The sequence below is a fragment of the Falco punctatus genome (genome assembly GCF_963210335.1).
Source record: "Falco punctatus genome assembly, chromosome: 2".
In the NCBI taxonomy this organism is placed as follows: Eukaryota; Metazoa; Chordata; class Aves; order Falconiformes; family Falconidae; genus Falco; species Falco punctatus.
In genome coordinates this window covers 29,846,074-29,867,625 of record NC_137581.1, presented here as the reverse complement: position 1 = coordinate 29,867,625, position 21,552 = coordinate 29,846,074, and the positions used below count along the sequence as shown (strand labels likewise).

Sequence of the window (21,552 nt, the reverse complement as noted above, 5' to 3'; positions counted from 1 at the left end):
CTCTCATATCTTCAGCACAGACTCATGTGGTGAGAATAGAAGAAGATGGCATAGACCTTGGTTATAGCAGTAGAGATTTTCCTGTACTCCTGCACTGCCTTATACTAAATATTGTCCAAACTTCAGCTGACTGAGGACAATAGGCAGATGCTGGAACTCATAGTAAAAATACATTTTTGCTGTGGTTTCCTGAGAGCAACAGGAAAAAAGTGGATTTTTGAGGAAGATGAACAAATAAGGTAGGGATCCTGAAGATGAGCTAAAGGAGGTCAAGCTGTAGCAGTTAAAACAAAGGTACTTGTAAAAAGGTTATCCCCTTAGGGAAACGAGCCACAAAGAAAGGGCAGAAGATGGCAATTTATATGAAAATTGGAGCCAAACAGAGGGATGGTGTAACCTTGGGTGGGATAAGAGGCTCCTCCGCTTTTCTATTAATCACTACATCCCTATCTTACGTGCTTGACAGATTCCTTATCCTCTGCAACCAAAATTTGAGCTGATGGCTCATATTGAGATCAATAAAAGAAATGTAGATTTTGAAGAGTGCTCCGCATCTGCATTGCCAATGGATACTAAGTGCTGAGAATCTTGTGAGTATTATGTGGGAACCTAAACACAAATGTAGATACCTAACTTTAAATGGATAGGCTTGAAAATGATTGTCTAAATGTAGGATGAGATTTTAGTTGATAAATCCCAGGTGAATAAACTTGGCATCTTTATCATGACTTCATGAACAGAACTTCTGAAGAGCAGTTATGGGAGCAACTTCTGGGCAAGAAGTAACTTGTAAAACTTCTTTTCACATTGTTTGAGCAAAGGCAAGTGCTTAAAATCATGTATTTTTCTTCTTCCTTTGACAGCCGTGGAATAAAATTTTTACAAGTTTTTAGACTTTTTTTCCTCTTAAGTTTTTCTTAAGGGTTTTTGTGGTGCTTATTCCTATAACATTATCATGGAAATAGCTGAAAAGGAACTATTTATGAGATCAGTCCTGCAAACACAGAATACTGTCCATAATGCATATTCCGAAAATACTATGTAGATCCATAACATAGCCTGTAGTAACAGGCTGAAGTAAATAGTCCCAGAAATGTCAACATGCACACACACATAAGGGCATAAAGGATGCATATATTCAAAATGAAATTTAACCTTTTTACACAGTAGTGCCATTTGCTGAACAGATAAGAATAATGAAAAGCGTTGCCTTAGATTTAAGATTAACAGTGCATTTTCAGACAATGAACATAACTGTTTCACTGGTTTCATGCATTTCGATTTTGCCCAGAATCCGTATCTAAACCGTTGCAGGAAAGTCACACACTATTTCTTTGAGCATAAACAGCATTCCTCACTCGCAGACAAGAACATGCTGATCAGCTTCCTTGAATAGCTACTTAAAGGGGAGATGATGAATTTATTCCCTATTCTCTGTGGAGTGGCATTTTTTTACGCACTGACATGCTGTGATGAGCACTTTATGATGCATTGCTGACTGGCTCTAATACCACTTGATCCTTTATAAATTAAGAGGCAAGAAGCTGCAGCCTATCGTATAACTCCATTACTGGGATTTGGATTAAGAGTGCCTCGCACATGTTACTGTCTTTCCTTTAGCTGCTACACGTTAGGTGCCTTGAGAATAGCTTTTGGAAACCTTTTTCTCAAGTCATCCTTTTACTGCCCATCTGGGCTCTGAAAGGATCTATCTGCCAGTGAGCTGCATGGGCCCAAGTCTGGGGGGAAATCCAGCAACCAGCAGAGAAAAAGAGTAAGTTTAGAAAGATTTTTTTTCTATTTCATTTCCATCTGCATTGCAAAACCTGATCTTCACTCCTAGAGTAAATGCTTTTATTTGCATAATTATTTTGAGGTTCACCCTTTAAAGATTTTACCTGTTATACTATGGCAGTGACTGTTTTCCCGAGAGGTCTGTTATAGTGGGTATAACAGCAGGTACAGTAACAGTTAGGCCTTTTCCTTTCATCTTCGAGACTTGGTGGGGGTGGGTTTTTACAGTTTGTATACAGCTCGCTTGCTCCTGCATCCTTCTGGGGTGCAGGACTTCCTGCTGCAGTGCACCGCTGCCACCCAGAGTCATGCAGCCTCTGTATGCTCACCAGATTGGCCATGTGGAATTTTATGGAAGGAGTAAAATTAATGGGGAAGAAGGAAATGAGCATTTAGACCTTCTCCTCCTCCCCTCTGCCACAACAGAGAAGCCAAACTGGTACCATTATTCCAGCTGTGGCCCAAGGGAAACAAGGCAGAGGGCCAGTGGGACTGGGCAGGGCTGTGCGGGGCCAGGTCAAGTCCTGTAGCAGGATGGAGATAAAATACATTTCAGCCTTATTGTCATAAACAGGACCTTCTTCTTCCTTCAGGCAGAATATTTAAATTCAGCTGGGCTTCCCTGCACCTGTAAGCAGCTGGGCTCTGGTTCGTGCATCAAATACACTGGAGCTAAGAGGTGCAATGAGCAAATTTGATGGACATTCTCTCCTGACGTGTCTTCCATAGTGATTGATATTGTTACCTCTATTCTTCCAGACAGTCCTTTTCCCCCACAAATCAAACCGACATATTCAGAAAGGCTACAACCACCCATCTGTGTACAGGATGATAACTATAAATCACTAGAGGCCACCTCCAGCCAGTAGCACTGCCAGCCACAGCGTGGAGGTCTTGGCAGATTGACCAAGAAGTTTCGCAACATCACAAAACTCTGAGTGAGGCATATCAGAGCTGAAGACAACAATCATTAGATGCTCTGTCACCTGCACAGTGCAGCTTTCCAGGGGGAATGAAATCAGAGTGTAACTGCTGCCAAGACAGCTCTCCTGTTTCGTTAAGGTTTTTTCCCCATCACTAGCTAGGTGATGATACTGGAATGCCACTAAAATGTGTAGTATTCACAAAATCAGGCACATATTCTCCTAGCCAAACTGTTACCGCAACCAGAGCTGGTCTAAGCATACCTATGCTCTGATCCACTTCAAATACTCTTAGGATCCCTGGCCGCCTTAATTATCAAATTTGCATCATGAGATAAATCAGGGAAGTACCATTAGAAGTTTGCCCTGTCCTTAGGCTTTTCTGAAACATCTGCTTTTGGCTACTGGATGAGACAGATACAGGGCTAGATGGATCTTGGATACAACCTAGTACAACTATTCTTATAAATAGTTGTCTCCAATAAAAGAAGACTGCAGAGCAGCCAGGGAACCCAGAAGGCACTGCTGTTCGAAGGGAAGGCACTCACACGCTCCAGTGATGGGCAGCCATCCAAAATGCTAAGGTAGATGGGTGGTAATAAACTCCGGAGATAAGCAGATGGCTCCCAAGTTACAGAATGAGTTTACAACAACAAGTACTAATGGTCTTAAGCTATTTTATGAACTTCTTGCAAAATGCCAGAGCCGGCTATTACATGTCTGAGCTTCTTAAACATCAAAGCTATTTTTTTAAAGTTGATTTATACAAGCCAAAAGAGGTTATGTAATTTTCAGTTAAAACTTGCAGACCACAGAAACAGCATCCAAATTTTTTTCCTAACAATCCTTCCTGGCTAATGGATTTTCGGGCCAAGTTTCTGCCCTTCATACTTTTATGTAGCCCAGCGATAGTTCTGCAACTTTTTCAGTGCAGTATGAGAACAGCAGCTGAAGTTAAATTGCATCTGGGCTGCTGCAGCACTGTCCCCTGCCCTGGAGAAGCCATGCGCTCCAGCCATGCTGTTCCGTCCCACTCTGTTGTCTTGCTGCTACCATTTGTGCAAGCAGAAGGTGAGTCTCTCCAGGAAAATAATTTGGTTGGAGACAAACCACTTCTTTCTTTTGCTGGGCTGGTTTTCAGTCAGACCAGCTCTTTCAAATTCTCCAGGCAGTGTGGAGATGAGGACATGGACATGCACGGTCAGGGACAGGAGAGGAGGTCAGGGTTTGCAGCCTCACTTTAGCCGAGTGTTTGCTGCTAAGGAGCTCTGCTGCTAGCAAAAGAGTGAGACACCCTGGTTCTGCAGGTCATCGGATGATGCAGTTTGCAGGTTTAGTTGAGACCTTTAATTTGATCCATAAGCTCTCAGAAAGGGCCACCCTGGTACAGATGGATCAACCAGAAAACTGACATGCTTTACATTCTTTCAGTGATTTGCCTGCTGTGAGAGGACATTAAAGAACTGCCCGGCCCATACGTTGGGGTACAGTGTTTCTCCTCCTTTGAAGTCCCAGTGATGTTCTTCCTGTGGTTCCTGTATAAGACTCCGCTTTCATTCCTTGCCAGTTTTTAATAGAAGTGCGCATTTATATCAAGTACGATTTCTCTCGCACCTGCCCCTCCCCATGCTGATACCAGCACTGATGCCTCTGAAGCAAAACACTCTTGACTCACAATTCACTGGCAGTCATTCCCTCCTAGCATTCTCAGCACAGGTAGAGACATCGTGCATACAAGGTTGCTCCCAACGTGACAGAAGGGGTATTTTAACATTTGTCTCACCATATCAGTAAAAGGAGTAGTTGTAGCCTCAATCTAACGAGGGAGGGTGAAGGAAGGCTGTACAAAGCCACCGGACACAGGAGCCCCTACAGCGGCCAGCGTAAATGGGACTTTAACAACTCCCTCTACACCAGTAAATCTACTCTTGTTTACAGATCTCAGAAGTGGAAACAGAATCAAATATCTTCTAGCAAAAATTATTTAATTTTTATTTCTGTGATCTACTTCACTATGTTTACCATGGCTTAGATTATGCATAGAACAGGCATTCCTGCTGTTCGCTTGATAAAACAGTTGCTAAAATTCACAACTACTGGATGAAGAGGTTTAGTAAAACCATTTAAACCTAATAGGACTACCTGACTGTCAATCTTACGATTAAAAATTTATATCACAGGTAATTCAAAACTGGATTTTTTAAAATGTGGTAGAACAATTAAGAAATAGAATCTCCCTTGGAGATCCAACAGTGCTTTAAATGTAGCTGCTTTCCAGAGTAAAATGTTTTACTGTCACAACCAGCTGCAAAGGAGAAAAAAAACCCTGAAGACCATTTTCCCCTTCAGAAGAGTCTACATGTGAAAGCTGCTATAATATTTACTGCTGCTGCCACAGGGATTTAATCCTTCCTCTTTGAACGCCAGTGGGTACAGGACTGGTCCTTGAAAATAACGTTTCCTCTGCCTTGTAAAGCACACTATTTTATGAAAAACTTTATTTAATAGGAGTTGCCATGGTTACCAGCATAGGAGTGCTTTTGTGAATGCGATGATCGCTCACTGAGTATATGTGAATGGCTTAGGATGCTCACCAGAAGCCAGAACTGTCTCACTGACCTCGTAAAAGTGACACCAAGTCCATTGCCCGCTTTCCTGGTAAACTTTTCACACACGTGGCACCACATGACACTTGCTGGCACTCTTTTAAACGTGACAGCTGAAACATTTCCCCTGTGCTTTAATGGATGTGTTCCAATATACTCTTAACATTTCCATCAAGGGAGAAATCAAGCAAACACTTGAGCATCACCTAACACACATTCTGTCTCAAGCCTTGCCTCCCCAACTCAGCAAGTCCACAGAAGAAGATTACATTCTCCATCCATCAGCCAGCAGAGATCAGAGTAGCCTCTGGCCAAGCAGGCCAAGAGTACCTGGAAATACGTGCACATTTGTAGGTCTATATTCAGCCACTGAGATCTTGAAAGCACCTCTCCAGTCCCAGATGCAGGCCCAGGTGGCCTTGTTTGGCTTGTGCTCATGCACTCTCTCTTACAGGACACCAAAGGAGATGTGCAGTGTAATACCAGTCGCTGGTGACCAGAAAAAGGGGAATTCACCTGCATGACCTCTACATCTCTTCAAACATCTGTGGCACGTAGCCCTTGTACACCAGGCTTTCTACATTCAGGGCTGTCCAAACTGGTGCTAAGCTCTTCTAGGTTTCCTCACACCAGTGAGGGCTGGGTCAAGGTTTGGAGCAAAGGCTCATCTCTTATACTTTACCTAGGATGTCAGTACTTATCAGTCCACTCAGAGCCTGGAGGCTGACGCATTATTGCTTGGCACAGAGCCACTGCCCCAAGGTCCAAGCCTGGATTGCTGATCCTGGCACCTACAGGCAGCAAAGCCACTGATTACATCCACTGAAAAGGTCTGGCTGAACAGGATCATTTGCAATGTGAGGGCAAGATTAATTCCTTAAAGTCCATGATAGTCATCTCGGCTTCCCCTGAAAGAGACTTTCCACTGCCCAGCTTAGTCAGTCCTCCAACCAGATGCTTGCACAGAGGTGGGGTGCAGCTCTGCTCCCCCTTGTACTCCCATTGAGCTCTGGGCTTCAGGATGATACAGAAAGGGACTCCAAATACTCAGCTTTTTATAGCAGTTGTTACTGAGTGCTAGAAGTTTTCAATAAAAATTTTAATATACTAGAATTCAAGTAAAAAAAAGAGCAATTTGCTTATAAAATACATATTTGCTGCGTTGTACCATGAACTTTTGTAGGGGTGTGCGTGCTAGGGTTTTCAAATGAAACTTAAAAGAGTGGGACCTGGGAACCAAAATCCCTTAAACTCCACTGAAAACCCTGGCCTCAATGCTTTGAAGAAACAGCTTTTTATTGCATAGTTGTATTTTACCTCAAAATTATAGAATTTTAGAAGGTTGGGTGTCTGGCTGGAGACCTACCACAAATGAAACTGACCTCATTGTAACCCTTAAAAATCCCAACAACCCGACAGTCTATGTGAGAAACTGCCACAAATATTTTGGCAACTTTTACCAGTCTGAAAGTCAGCCTTTTAGGGCTGACCTAGCATGAAGACTGAACCACATGCCAAGCCGTAACTTTCCACCTCCTTCCAAAACTGCAATTGCCTCCATTGTTTTTAAATCCGCAATCCAGTGTCTTAAGTCCAGTAGTGAATGTTAATAGTCTTGACCTGCAGAGTGCTAATTTCCACCGGGACCACTAAAGGAGAAAACCTTTTCTATAAATGCCAGATCCTGTAAACTGAGAAGTTCATCACTGCAACACCTAGACTGGGATGGAAAGTGCCAGGAATAGGATCCAGAACCCCTTATTAGGGGCAAGATTCTGCCTTTAAAGTCAGGTAGCAGAGAATGGAGACAGCACAGTTATAGTCCATTTTGAAAAGTTTTCATTGGGAACGACAAATCCCATCCTTAAGCATCTTTGTCACTTCTTCATCTACACTACTGAACCCTCTGCTAAGCTAGGTTCTTGGTCTGTCTCTCAAAAACTAGGAGGACTCTAATTTACAGTATAATGCCAGAAGGAACTGCAGTGGCATCTGTCCCCTTTTCTTTGGGAATTGCACAGAAAAAGGGAGAGATCCAAAATGCTGCATGGAAAGAACAGAATCAAGTGCTTTTTTTCCCCAGCAGAGCACCCTTATCACCAGAATTTCAGTTACATGAAAAGGGACACATTTTTCTCCTCTCTCTCTACCTGACAGTGAAGTTCTGCCACTGTATAGAAAGAAAGATAGGGGAGAAGCTAGAAATATCCCATAAGTGATACCAGAATCGGTAGGACAGTCACATGGAGCAATGAACAAAAGAGCCACTTCTTTTCACTCACTTCTCTTTGGGCTGCAAATCCAGACGCACGCTCTTCCGCTTGCACTCCATCCTCCCGGCTGGTGCAGGAAAGATGATATCCCAGCAGGCAGAACTCTGGGGGCAGAAAAGAGATTGAAATTTGAATCCAGGTGTGGATTCATTAGGGAAATCGATGCTTTTGCTTCCTCTTCTGTTTTAGTACACGTATGATCTGATGTAGTTTATCTTTCAGCTTTCTACTCTGCCTTTCTTCAGCTCAAGGCTGCAGCTACCACTCTCCTGCACCGTGTTCTCAGTTACTAGGACCATTATGTGAGGGATGAGGAGGAGGTTCTGCTGCCTGCATTTGCTTCTGTGAGGGCAGAGGTTGTAGCAGCTGGAGGCTGTAGTTAGGTGATGCCTCACTTTGCTGATACAAGCTAGAACAAGCTGGACATACAGCACCAGGTACATTGAAAGTTTCCTTTGGAAGGTAGACACATTCTCTTTAGTCATTGTGTAGGATTTATCATGATAACAGATTTGAACACAGCCATAAAAATTGGCTTTACATACTCTTTTAAGTACCTTAAGTTCTAATTTAGATCTGGCCCTAGGCAACTAGAGGCAAGAGAAAATTCTGCAGAACTAGCATTAATTTCATGTCTTTGGTGTTTGGTTTTGACAAGAGTGCTTTACCTTTTTAGCATCTTTGAAGATGTCTCCTGATACTTTTGTATCTGAGTTTTTGTGACCACTCCTATTAAATGTTCTGTAATGAAAGGATTGAAATTTGAGGAAACTTAACCTAGGAATATTTTCACTCTTATCCTCATCTTTAAACTGATATCACAGCCTCATAAGTACAAGAAAATAATTGAAACTTAACTTCTCTTTTCAATGAAACCTACAGAGGAGCCAATGTGAAGCACGGGTTACAGAGAAAACCTAAGTAAAGGCCAGGACTTAACACCTCATTCATTAAGATCTCTGAAATGCTTGGAATTTAATAAAGAGGAGTCTCCTTTCCACCATAATTATGTGAAAGACCATATTAAAACAGAGTTAAATGAGGCAAATATATAAATAAGAGCCTAGAGTTTGTGGTAGCTTTACTTACTATCTTAATTATATATTTCCTTCAAATGTTTCTTTTTTCCCTCCCTCAGACAGATGGAATAAATTAATCTTAAATGCGGCATAAAATCTATTCCAGATCCTCTCATATGCCAGTGCTTAAACATAACTAACTAGAATAATAAAAGTCAGAGATGGAAAAGATCTATTAGCTGACCACCTAAAACTGTACGTACAGAAATGTATCAATTTAACTAAACCTATTTCTAAATAGTTAAGGAGGTTTGGTTACATCTTAAATCAGCTCAACAGTGGCTAGAGTCAATTTATTTCACTTTGAAATCACACTTAAAAGCAAATAGAAGTGACCTGCGTTTAAGCACAACTGCAGTAACTAAATAAATGCATGTGTGTAGACTAAGAATCAGAGAGACAGCGAGGTCTGGTAACACAGACTGCTGATATCTCCTCTGGGGGGCTCAGGGTCCTCCATGGCTGTGGCTGTCAATGGACAATAAATATTTACCCAAAACAGAGGCCCAAGCTGGGAATAAGGACATACTGAATCATTGTCTCAGATTTGCCTCTCTCTAGCCTTGGACAAATCTCTTAATGACACACCATGTCTGAAAGCACATTAATGCCTCTTACCTGAGGAAGACGATTCAAATATTAGCAGCAGAGAACCAGCTCATGCCACGGTTCCTTTCACAGCCAGGCTCAGCATTTTGGTTCCAGTCCTAAAAGAAATGGTACGCATTTCATTTTGTGAGTAAATGGTTTGGATGGCAGTTTACCAGTTACAAAGGATAGAAGAGTTTGCTTCTGTACGTTCTGAACTGCTGTGTAGGTGTCTGTATAGGACTGCTCCGTTCTATAGAGTACTTTTTATAGCATTTCATCTAAACTAGCTTTTAGTAATTTGCTGGGGGAAAGATGGAAGAAGGATTGGTATTAAAGGGGTTTATTTGATACCTAAAGCCTTAGATTTGTGAGAATGTCTATGTGAAATCTTCAACATAAACTGAAAAATCTGCTTTCAAAATGACACGCATGCAAACCTAGCTAGATATTCAAAACAGATTAAATACCAGCTTTCCTATCCAATGATTTTTTTTCCCCAATTCTTGATGAATAGTAAAGGCTGCAAGTTTCTTCTGAAGATCATTGGAGACACACAGTGGACTGACCTGTGATGCTGAGCAGCTGCAGGACCGCATGCAAGCCCGGTGTCTTTCCATGGTAGAGCAGCAGGAATTCACTGGTTTCACAATAAGCATTTCTGTGTTTGGTGCCTGCTCGATGTTCCTACAGTATGCTAACGCCACCCTGACAGCTCCTCCCAAGGTGTTCTCTCCTTTCTTTTGATTTCACAGCAGTCCTGCCTACATCCAGCTTATTTTAGAGAACCAGAGCCATATACTATTGGAGACAACAGTGGCATGAGCTACACCCAGCATAAGCCTGTTAAACAGCGTTAGATGTTACTATGAATTCGTGCTGCTATACAGAGCTGTACTACTGTCTGGCAAGCATGGGTATCCTGAAATGAAGGACGTCAATGCCATGCGATGTAGACTACCTAAAAAAGTGTTGGTGGCAAGCTAAACCAGTTTAGCAGTTTTTATGCCAGTGTAAGATTGTCTTGTGCAGTATATTTTTATGGTTTTCTCTATTTTATGTCTCAAATGTTGAGATTTTCTCTATTTTTCTTCTTTCTTGTAAGGCACAGATAATGAAAGAAAATATTAAAAAAACCCAAACAAACCACAACCTTTTTTTTTCACTTCTGATCACTTTCTACAAGTGGCCATCTCCTGCAGCTGATAGAAACTTGGTAGTTGGTAGAGATTTTTGAAGAGAAAATTCCAATTCATCAAAGATCACATTTGCCATAAAATATTAATGGAAGAGGTTCCCCAGTTCTGTGGTAGATTTATTTTTTTAGTTGTCCCACAGTACCTAGATTGTAGGGAACAGGGAACACATTGCAGTTTTGTGCCTGAACCAGATCCAGAAGAGACAGAGAGCTGGTCTGCCAGCTCAGAGGCACAAACTAACAACAAACCAGTGCTGCCCTCTCCTCTTGTAACCCACCACTAGCCTGAATGACCAAGTGGATAAAGGAAAGACTGAGTTTTATCTTTTATTTTTTAGCAAAGTGAGATCTCGGTTCAGACTTATGCGAGCGAATATCTGTATTTATGTAGGCGATGGAGAGGTGTTCACCTCCAAATCCAAACCAGTCAGACACACCTGACACGTGCAGCGTACAGGAGCTCGCCCGCAACTTTTCCCCGCACTCTCATCTTATTGAACACGACTGCCCCGCTACCAGTAGGTTTCCCTACATCAGCATTTCTTCACAGGCAGCATTCAAAATGCTCTTTTTGCATCACATCGGTTTTTGTCATCGTTACAGAAGTTCTCAGGGGGCTGGGAAACCATACCCTACCCGCTTCTGTGTGCGGTTTCAAAATAATCGTGTTCGGTGTAACAAGCAAGTGCCAAGCAGCGCTAAGGGAGACCACAGGGCTGTAATAGCGGATACTCCAAAGCCAGGTGGAGAGTGAGGCTGTCCCTCCAGCAGGCTCTCCTGACGTTCACTGGATATGGGGCACCGCACCTTTCAGCCCTTCTTCCTGCTGGAAACCCAAAAGTGATACACTGAAGGTGCTGAAGTAGTTTCTAAGACAGGAGCCCCCCACCACGGCGGCCCGCCGGCGAGCGCGGAGGAAAGGTGTCCCCTGCGGGCCGGGGGTAGCCGGAGGGGGCCGGCGGCCCCTGCCCCTCCCAGCGGGCTGCCCCGGCGCGGGGCGGCGGGAGAGGGGAAGGGGGGCCCGGCGCCCGCCACGGTGGGGGGGGAGGCCGGGCGGGGGAGCGGCTCCGAGCCCCGGGCAGGCGGGCCGGGGCGGGCCGGGCGGCAGCCGCTGCCTGTCGCACACGGCGGAGCGGCAGCGGCAGAGGCAGGTCGCGGCAGCCGCCGCTCCCCCGCGGGAGGGCGGCCGTGGAGCCCCGCCGCCGCCATGGAGAAGCCGCCCGGCGGCGAGGACGACTGCGTGGACTCGGGAGCCGAGACGGGCGGGTGAGTGGCGGGGGGCCCTTACCGCCCCCCCGGGCCGCGCCGGCGCTGGGGGCGAAGCTGCCCCCGGGCCCCCGGGGCTGCACTTGTTGCCGGCGGCCGCCGCCGAGCGCGTCCCGGCAGCGGCGGGGCTGGGGCTGGGGCGGCTCCGTGCCCTGGGCAGAGCCTGCCTGCGGCTGCCGGCCCTGCACCCCGGGGAGCCCCCCGCTCGGCACCCCGCTCAGCGCCGGGTGCCCCTTCCCCCTCCCGCCGGGCTGGGGTCCCGGGCGGCCCGGGCGGGCGCGAGCGGCGGCACCGCGCTCGGAGCGCCCCGCCGCCTTTACCTGCTCCTCCGGGCTGAGCGGGGGAAGGCTCCCCATCATCCTCCTCCGCCGTGCGGGGAGGAAGATGCTAAGAGACCCTGGCCGGGGGCTGTAAGTTTAAGCTCCGAAGCACGTTGTGCTGCCTCAGCGGTGGGGCCCAGCGCGGGGCTGGACGGGCTGTAGACAACATTAGTCAGGGCTTGGTGCCGCATCATCCCTGTATCCCAGGATAACTTGTGTCCAGGATAGTCTGGAAGCATGCCCAGCTACCTGTACTGTCCCTGTGGCAGTGACACCCGTGGACAGCATCAGGCAGGTGGAGCTGGCTCCTTGGACTGTCAGAGAGCCACCCGCAAAAGCAGGTTAGATTTTTAGGCACCCTGAAATGGGTCGCTGTTGGCACGGTGCTGGCCGGGCTGACCTGGGAAGTGCCATAAAGTTTGCTAGTAGTTGTCCAGCTTGTGTCATACCAAAGTCAAGGAGAATGACTTTATTTTCTGACTTCATAACCCCACTGCCAGGCATGGACTGTGTTCATTAGTTGAATGGATGACTTCTCTTCAGATCATGGAGCTGCAGGGATGATCCATGGGATCCCCCATTCAGCTCCCACCTTCAGCCCCTCTCTGCGGGAAAGAGAGGGAAGTGCTTTTCAGCCCAGCCTACACGTTGCTGCTGTGGCATCTTGTTGGGAATGACAGGGAGCCTTTGCTCCTCCTCTGGCTCCAGAAGGGCAAAAGGAGGTTGCCCACTCCTGTAAACACTCTTCTCTCCTAGGTCTTCTTTCTCCTCCCTCCTGCTTTCCCAATTGTTTTCCTCCCAGCTCCTTGTCTGGTGTATCTCCTTTGGTCTCTAGTCTGACTGTGGCAAAATTGTAATGCTAATTCTTCTTTGCAAAGTGGTATCAGGGCCACAGCACCAAAACTGAAGTAGCATTATTGGAAATTTTAAAAGAGAGGGAAATGGAATATGGTAGTCTTTTTCATGCATCCAGCTATTAATTAAAATTACTTTTTTTATCTCTTCTGTGGTCTGAGAAGTTAAGGACGTTTTCCATCACTTTGTATTGTGGGCACACCTAACGATTAAAGTTTGAAAATATTTGATGTGACATGAGCTTGAAGGAAAAAAATCCAGGCCTCCTTTCCAGATATTGGGATAACAGGGGTTTAGTCATCTTTGGGGAACGTAGATAAAAGGAAAACAAAATAACCAGTGGATTCACGACCGGTTCAAAGCTCAAAAAGTCCTTGTCAAGTCACTCTTAATTTGCTGTGTTTATCTAGAATAGAAAAAGGGGTTTCCTTGGGAGGGACACTTGGAAGGATTTGACCCCAACTGGTGACATTAGCCTTTAGACCTCAGTGACCAGCATGACAGCTGCCTGTGTCCAGTGTCAATGAGGTGCCAAAGCTGATGATTTTATGAAGCATCCCTGTCCCAGACTTGACACTGGAGAGTGTAGGTTAGTGGGAGAGTCTGTCTGAGGAATCTGAACAATGACATATGGCAATTAATAACTAAAGTGCTTTGCACTGAAGTTTATTTTGAAAAGCAATGGGTCTCTGCATTTCAATTATTATTTTTAGTTCTGTTTAGCAGCTATTTTAGTCTGATAAACACGTTGCGTATGTCTCTTTCACAATGTTTATATTTCAGCTTTCTCACCAAACCAACTGTTCACAGCACTTGCTTTTCCCTCTTACAAGAAGATCTGCTTTTTGCTTTGTCTTGTAGTCTCATCATAGCTAAACTGAGCTGTTTTCTCGATTCTCCGATTACTCAACAGTAAATAAATAAGAAAAAAAAAGTAACTGTTTTGAAGTTCAACTGTCATCCTCTGAAAGCATAGAGACAACTGTAAGAGTAATTCAGTTACAGTTTTACACCAAGTGGTCCCTTTTTTGTTACAGGGGGAGCAATAGTGGATAGTGACTGTGGTAAATCCAAGCGCTGCAAGCCTTTGACATCTTGATGATCGTATGTAATGATGTGTGAGCTCTTATATGGAGCCTGTACCGCTGAAGCTGCTTATAGCAGCTAACTAATCAAATACATACAGTACTCGATGGGGCATATGTTCCTTAAGGTTTTGCTGCAGCTTCCAGCTACAAAAGCAGGCAAAATTCTGTGCTACAGGCAAGATCAGTTACAGTTTGAAGACTTAATTTTCCTAATCTGTTGGAAAATGTGTTACTCTCTCTGTATTTGCCTCAGTAAATAGGGTTGGCAAAGAGGCTGCTAAACAAAACTGTGTATTTCAAGCTCCTGAATACAATCAGAATGGATTGAGCCGGTGTTGTCAAGTTCCTAAATAAAGGGAGCAGAACATATAAGCCAATTAATTTATACTATTTATTAATGAGATTTGAAATAGTTTGACCATCCTTGGTCTGAGAGACTTTCCCTGTACAAATTGTATCTTCTCAGGAAATGTATTTTTGGGCTTATCAGTAAATAAAAAACTTATTTCATCTGCTACTGAAACCTTTTAGCCCAGAAGTATGGGAGACAGAGAGCTTTCTCTGGTAATAATTTTAGTAGTGGATTTGTGCTATAAAACCTGAGATTTTAGGAAGAAGAAAATGATCTTTCTTAGGTCTTTGATTAGAAAGCAAACAGAGGGAAAAACAAGAGGTGGAAAGAAATTGAAGGGAGGACAAATAGGTATGTTTAAAGAACTGTAGACAAATTGTAAAGAAAGCAAAAAAATACAGAATTTAATACTAAGTTACTTAAAATGAGTTGTATAAATGTTCATTTTCAAGTTTTATTGGTTTTACAAGCCATGCAAATGCTTGCTATTTCACTATCCTTACTCTGAATAGCAAAGCAAAGATTTTTGGGGCTAAAACACCCAAAAACACAAACTAAGACAATTTTAGAAGTTTTTAGGCATTTGATTTTTAAGCAATGAGACAGATTATTGCTGCCACTGATGTTAAGGGCAAAGCATCAGCTGAATTCATTGTATTCAGGACTGACATCCCAAGTGATGCATGACAAATGTGGAAAACAGATAGTTTCTCAGACCTAAAGTCTTGAATTTTTTATTCCTAAACTTTTTTTTGATCATTGTAGCTGTGTTCAAGGATTACTGCTATGCTGTCTCCTATCTATCAAGCATATATGCCTTAACTGAGCATAACACTTCAGTGAGACAGCTGGCATTAGTGAATATTTCAATGTATGTGACAACTCCCAGCAGAACTTCACTTGTTCCCTTAGACAGCTGTAAGAGCCCACGTCTCCAAGGGTTCACACCTTCATCGTTAGCTTACTAATAGCACCAAAGTTTGCCTAAACCCTTAGTTTTCTCCTTTCTCACTTAAAAGTCATGTAAAGTTTTGAAGAGTTATAACTTTTAACTTGAATTATTTGAATTTGCAAATTTTCCACTTACATATTTCAAATAATTTATTAAGTATTTTAAGAGAAAGTGGGGAGACATTATCAAACTACAAGGGTTTTTTTTTCCATATAAGTTTAAAATCTAAATATTGATGATGTAAACTGAATTAATTAGTAGTTAATTGCTGAGTGTTTGATGAATTTTAGGTAGAAGCAAAATCATAGTGTTTCTTTGGTAGCAGGCAACTGTGAAGGAACAGTTCAACGATATATAGAGAAATCCATTGTGAAACAGAAAAAGAAAAGATATTTGAAGCTTAGGACACTGTACCATACAGCAGCTATTTTTACCGTACTTTTAGAAAAATCCATTACTGTCTTGTTTGTTATTATTCAGGGGGGTTGTTTCCCCCTTTTACATTTTCTCTGGTGATGCTGTCCCTCAAATTAATTTTTCAGAAGTTATGTTAATTTTTTGACTGTGCTATACTTGTTTGTTGGTTTTCCTTGTGGCTCTCACTAGCTGCATGTGTGATCCTGGCCAAAACACAAATTATTTGAGCCTCTGTTAAGTAATCTGTTAAGCAGATAAACCCCCCCTTTCTCTACTTGCTGCAGTTCTGTAAAATGTGTGAGATTCCTAAGCAGAAAATACAGTTGTTAACAAGAGACAAGGCAGCCCATAAAAAAGACGGTGTACCCCACTTAAAGGTAAAAGTTTTAGGAATATCATAATTCATGTGTGTCCTCGGTCAGATGGGTTGCCTAAATTATCGAATGAATAGCTAAATGGTTTGTTGTGGTGAGAAGTTGCTTTCATGTCACACGTTCCTGGCTTAAAGGGATTCAACGCTTATGACTGTGTCATTTGTATGGTTGTTCTTCAATATGACATGTCAGCCTCTTGTCACATATTTCATCGATCTATGAGAAACTCTCAGGAATACATATCACTCACTGCTGCTGAAACCTATTTTAGGGCCTATTTTTACCTTGGGGGTTCTTTTTTTTTTTTTTTTCTGGGACTTTCACTTCCTATATATCCATCATTCCAGATGTGTCAAGGTAGAGAGCTTGTCTCTGATTTGACATTCAAATAACATAAAGTTGAGCTATTTGTCACCAACTGGGGTTGAGGCACCATTTGTAACCAGATTTACTTGGTGTTTGTTGTTGAACTTCAGGGTTTGGTGGAACTTCAGGGTAGGCAGGCCTGCCGGCACATGGCACGGGGACTAGGCACAGAAAGCAAGATTGAAACAGACTTTAAATCACATTCCAGTGGCCAGGAGGTCTGTGCTGACACCTGTGACAACTAGGTCCCAGCAGGCAGTGAGGGTCACCTCAGCTAACTGTGTGAAGGTTAGACGTTTGGTATAAATTAGCTTCTCCTGTTGTTAGTTGAGAGCACCATGCCCTCAGGAGGGTGATTAACTCGCTGGCTTTGGATGGGTAGGTACGTGCCACCTGAGTCCTGATGCATCCCTCCGGGGAGTGCTTTGAGAGTGAGTAGTGAGCGGGCTGTGCAGGCAGGTGTGCTCACTACAGCCCTGTGGTCCTGCTTCAACAGGTGCTTTTTGGAAGATTACAAACAACCTTTCAGCCTTATACAATAATGATGATGGTGATACCTCTCCCATGGGGCCTCAAACACTACTGTTGGCAATAAGGTCCTGAGTGTAGTAGTTATCGAGGTGCGTGATGGGAATCCATCATCTGACTCCATTGCTCCACTAGAAATCCAGAGCAAGGCATTTTGAGACAAGTGGCTCTGAGTTATTCCGCTGCAGTCATCTTGACTACACAAACAGAAGTACCGTGAAGGTAATGGGTTTGCATTGGACTGATATTAGTGAAACAGACTGTAACCTGACTCACGGGGTCTGGTGAGAAGATACCCAGGAAAGAGCTACAAAGCTAAATCTTCTGACTCGCCCATTGTGCTTACGCTGCTATAAAATCCTTCTGTGTGCCCTGTGGAGTGCTTTCTAGGGGAGAGAAGGCAAAGAAGCTGTTAAATACAGTTCTTAATACAGAACAATGAAATCTGAAACAGCACTGGGTAGAGAAGGCAGGGGAAAAGTGAATCCAGCAGGTGCCATTCCGGCAGTCTTACACAACAGAAGGATGCAGACAGCAGAAGAGCTAGTAAACTTTACACGATTTCATTTTTTGGGGTGGGGGCTAGGGTCCTGGCAATGGAGACCTTGGGCATATCGTGGTGTAGTATTGTGTTAGACTAACTTGAGAGATGTGTGTTCATTTTACACAGCAGACTGCCTTGTGGAGGTGCCGTCTGGCTCAGAAGCCCTAGTTCCAGCCATGCCAGTGCATTAAACAGCATATGGGGGTGTCCCTGAGCACTGTTGTCCATAGTGTTGAATACTTAAATGGCTGATGGCATCAGTTTGGGTGGGGCCATCTAGCTCTCTGCCATGTGGTTCTTGGGTGTGTTTTACCGTGGGCCAGGGGACTTGTTTTACCACATTACTGTGGCCCAGGGACCGTTCCCAGTAGACCACTTGCCAGCGTGTTTTGGAATGCAAGATGTTTTAATGGTACAGGTGCAGACTGTTTCATGGCAGTTGGCCTTGCTCCCAGACAGTTCTCTTTAGCGTATTTGTTTATTACTGTAGAAATCACTGCTGTAGTTATGTTATCGTGATGCTGTGCCATGGCTGATCAGCGTGCCAAAGTAACCCAAGCACAGTGTGACGCTGGTGTAGCTACATTGGTTGTGTGATTCAGAGATGTAACGTAGCTTACCCAAAGAAACAGGTTTAGTGTCCTTACGTACTGTATTCACTAACTGCAAGTCGCACTAGCAGCTACTTACTGGTATTCCGTGGGCTATTTCCCTGTCCTGGGTATTTTGAGGCTCTGCATTACCCATCAGCAATGAGTATAGCGCATGCTGATCTCAGAGGATTGCTCAGGATCTTTTGTGCTTCTGATGGTCTTATGATCTCTGGTAACACACCGTCTTGATTCTTCAACAGTGCTAATGGGAATCAAGGTCCCACATTTATCTCAAGCTTCTACATTCCTATTTTAATGTCTCTTGACATCTTCACAGCTTCTCTTTGCTGGTGGGCTGACCGTTGAGCACAAATTCTTTGCAGACTGGTGTGCCTTTTGACTGAGCAATGAGCCTTCCTTTTCAGTACCTCCAACTGCTTCAGTACCCTTTTTGATCATTTTTTTCTTCATTATGTGCCTATAAAGGGAACAGTCCTCCATTTGTTCAGTTTCTGTCCTGAATGTCTCTTTCCTTTTATCTATAATATAATATCTATCAGAGGAAATAGCTTGCTGCAAGACCATGTAATTGGTCTGGAAACTCTAAGCCCCAGTATGGCCTCAGTCTGTCACCATTAAAGCCCATGAGTGCTTTACTCTTGAGTTATCCTAATGGGGAAAACCTCTTCCAAGGGAACTGATAACAGCTGATACTCGGGGATGTTGAAAACAGGAATGGAAAGCATGGGAAGGAATAAAGTTGCTTGATGTCCAGAGAATCTACGGGAGATGTTTATTTCGGTACTTATTTTTTCTAATGCATGATCTTGTCAAAGGGAATGTTCGTTGTATATACTAGTCTAAAAAGCTTAGAAGACTTACAGAAACTTCAGAATTTAGTATCCTAAACAGCTGACTACAAGGAAAAAAAAATATATTTTATAAACCACTTACCAGAGCGTGTTATGAATCTGAATCTTTTGTGCTAATGTTTTGAAAATATTAAGGATTTTCCTAACACTGTTGGTTTTGTTCTTAAGGACTAGATTCAAGACAAAGAAATTCTAAGAAAGAAAGTAGTCAGAGGGAGGACAAAAGGTGTTTTAGGTTGGCCCTCAGAGCACGTAGAGAGACTCATATTCATCCCATTTAGTTTGAGGCATGTAGCCGAGAGTCCTGCATTAGGAATGTGGCTTCTGTAGGCTGCATCTCTAGACAACAGCTAGAGAGAGGCCCACTTCAGACCTCAGGGTTTTTTTTCATTACAGAGGGAGCTTAGGGAGGGTACAGTCCTCATTTCGGCATCTGAGGTTGACATAAGCCTTTGAGTTTAATTATCCTTTTTTTAATTCTGTGTATGCCAGTTGTGCAACAAACATGAATTAAATATTAGCTTGAACCATATTAGAATTACAAAAAAAAACCCAATACAATTCTAAAGCCTATTAAAATGTGTCTGTGCAATTAGTCTCCAAGCACTCTGTCGTCTCCTCCTTTCTCACTCCCTATCTTTTTATTTTTCCTCTTGTCTCATTTTTCATGTCCTGCCTGTACATAGACTGCCACTTCCTCAGTTCAGGACTCATTAATTCTCCATGTCCTATAATGTGCCTGCAGCACTTTGGGATAATAAAATAACAGTGTGAAGTAATAGAAAGCTGCCTCTACTTGCAGTAAGCAAAAGGCAAAATGTTGTCTCGCTTCCATCCGAAACACAAGCAGTGCAGATTCATATTGAATTAGCCACCAGCTGCCGAAGACAGATACATTGAAGGACAGCCCCGGGCTGTTTTCAAACAGAAGTGCAGCCTAAATGAGTCCTTGCCTGGGATGCTTGGAGGCAGCTGGATGTATATTGCTTGCCTCTGGGCTTGTGAAGAGTGACATGATACACGGTTTTCACACCCTTCCAAACATACATGGTGCCAAATGATAGCGGCATGATCTACTGGTGAAAATGCCATGCAGCTTTATGGCCCACACAGCACTACTCAGCCAGCCCCTGGCGTCGCTTCCCCTTGGTCCCTGCCCAGAGGTGGGCCAGCGGTGCGTACGTGGCTCAGCAGTAGGAAGGAGGAGGTGTCCTTCTCAGCTCATGTCATCACTGCCTTTACCATTCCCAGCTACACAAGGGTCCTGGGGGAGGTTGGTTGAGGGACAGCAATTTATTCATGGAGGAAGTGCTATGCAGTGTAGAGGAATTCTAGAGGACTGTATGAAAAATTTATTTGTAAAAGGTTGTAATGTTTGTTAAAAACGTAAGAAAAAAAGTGGGGGCGGAGAAGTGCAGTGGAATGAAGCTGTGTTAATTACCATTGATAATATACAACTGTGGGTTGGCCAATGTAGATAAGGTGCAGCTGTGGCTGGTGAAGTAGTTGAGAGCCAAGGAAGAGAGAGTAGCTGAGGAAGAAGCAGAGAGAAGATGTGCCCTGGAAGAGGTGAGACAAGGAGAAGGCAGCAGAGGGACTGGCATGAAGAGTATGTTGGTATGAGATGGTAAAGCCCTTGTTGCAGCTTGATGGTTTTGAGAGTGCTGTGACAATGTAGCAGGTACATATGAGGTGACTGAGGGGGGGTTACTAATGGCCTGATCCTGTGGTCTCTGCCATGTGTGATAAAGATATGTCCTTGCTCCTTGTTGTTATTGAAGTGGTTGGGGGTGCAGGTTTTAGCAAAGGAGAGAGCAAGAGAGAGATGCAAGCCCCCATCCGCAACTCTCTCCCCGGAACTGCACAGACCTTTTTCCAAAACTACAATAACCTCATAGTACTTGACAGTATTTGTGGCAATATTTCCATAGTACTGTGAAAAATTCAGTTTGTGTCATCTTTCACTAGTCCAGCAGGATGGGCAAGAAGAGTTGAGGGTAGTTTCTCATGGTCTGTTTCACCTAAAGTAGCAGTCTTAGCATATGATCTGCAGAACACTGAGTGCTAAGCACGGGGTTGTGAAATACGGGGATGACTGTAACTGCTTAAGCTTCTTCTGCAGAGAGATATCCATATTAAAATCAAAAGTGGCCGCTACAGTTATACGGAGTTGATGTCCTTTATTCCCTTGGATGCCTGAGAGCCTAGAGTATGAAGTATCCTGAGAACATGCTTAGGATGGTATCTATTTCCAGACCAATATCTTGGGAGTCAAGGCTCACATGTTTGTTTGTTTTTTATTTAAAGCAATATTGCAAACTTGTTGCAATTATTTATATAAAACAAGCATTTAGGTTTGGATCCAAGAACTGTTACGGCTCCCTGAATGGTTTGCCTGTTATATTCAGGGCACTGCAGGGCTTACATGTGAGGCATTAATTGTGGCAGAGAGCTCTGGTGAGTGGGGTCTGTTCTGGGGAGCCAGCACGTGGAGGGGTGGAGGCTGCGTGACTGTGAGCTCCAAAACCAAACACTCAGAAGTCAGACATAGGGCCTCAGAAGTG

General features: G+C 43.8%; 2 protein-coding genes across 4 annotated transcripts in view; one reads left to right on the top strand and one right to left on the bottom strand.

Annotated features, from left to right (window-relative positions):
• LOC308058773 (uncharacterized protein C13orf42) overlaps positions 1-7,697 on the bottom strand; it is a gene marked incomplete at its 5' end in the record, with an annotated part of 45,677 nt that extends 37,980 nt beyond the window's left edge. The window contains one exon of the mRNA XM_080375131.1: positions 7,606-7,697. The remainder of the gene's footprint in view (positions 1-7,605) is intronic.
• The window catches only part of FAM124A (family with sequence similarity 124 member A), a 64,545-nt gene continuing 44,660 nt past the window's right edge, over positions 1,668-21,552 (top strand). Inside the window, exon 1 of one of the 3 annotated variants that reach the window (XM_080375074.1) lies at positions 1,668-1,774. In XM_080375074.1, coding sequence (XP_080231200.1) covers positions 1,728-1,774 — 47 coding nt within the window. In that variant the 5' untranslated portion in view covers positions 1,668-1,727. The other 2 variants (XM_080375073.1, XM_080375075.1) reach the window with 2 other exon arrangements.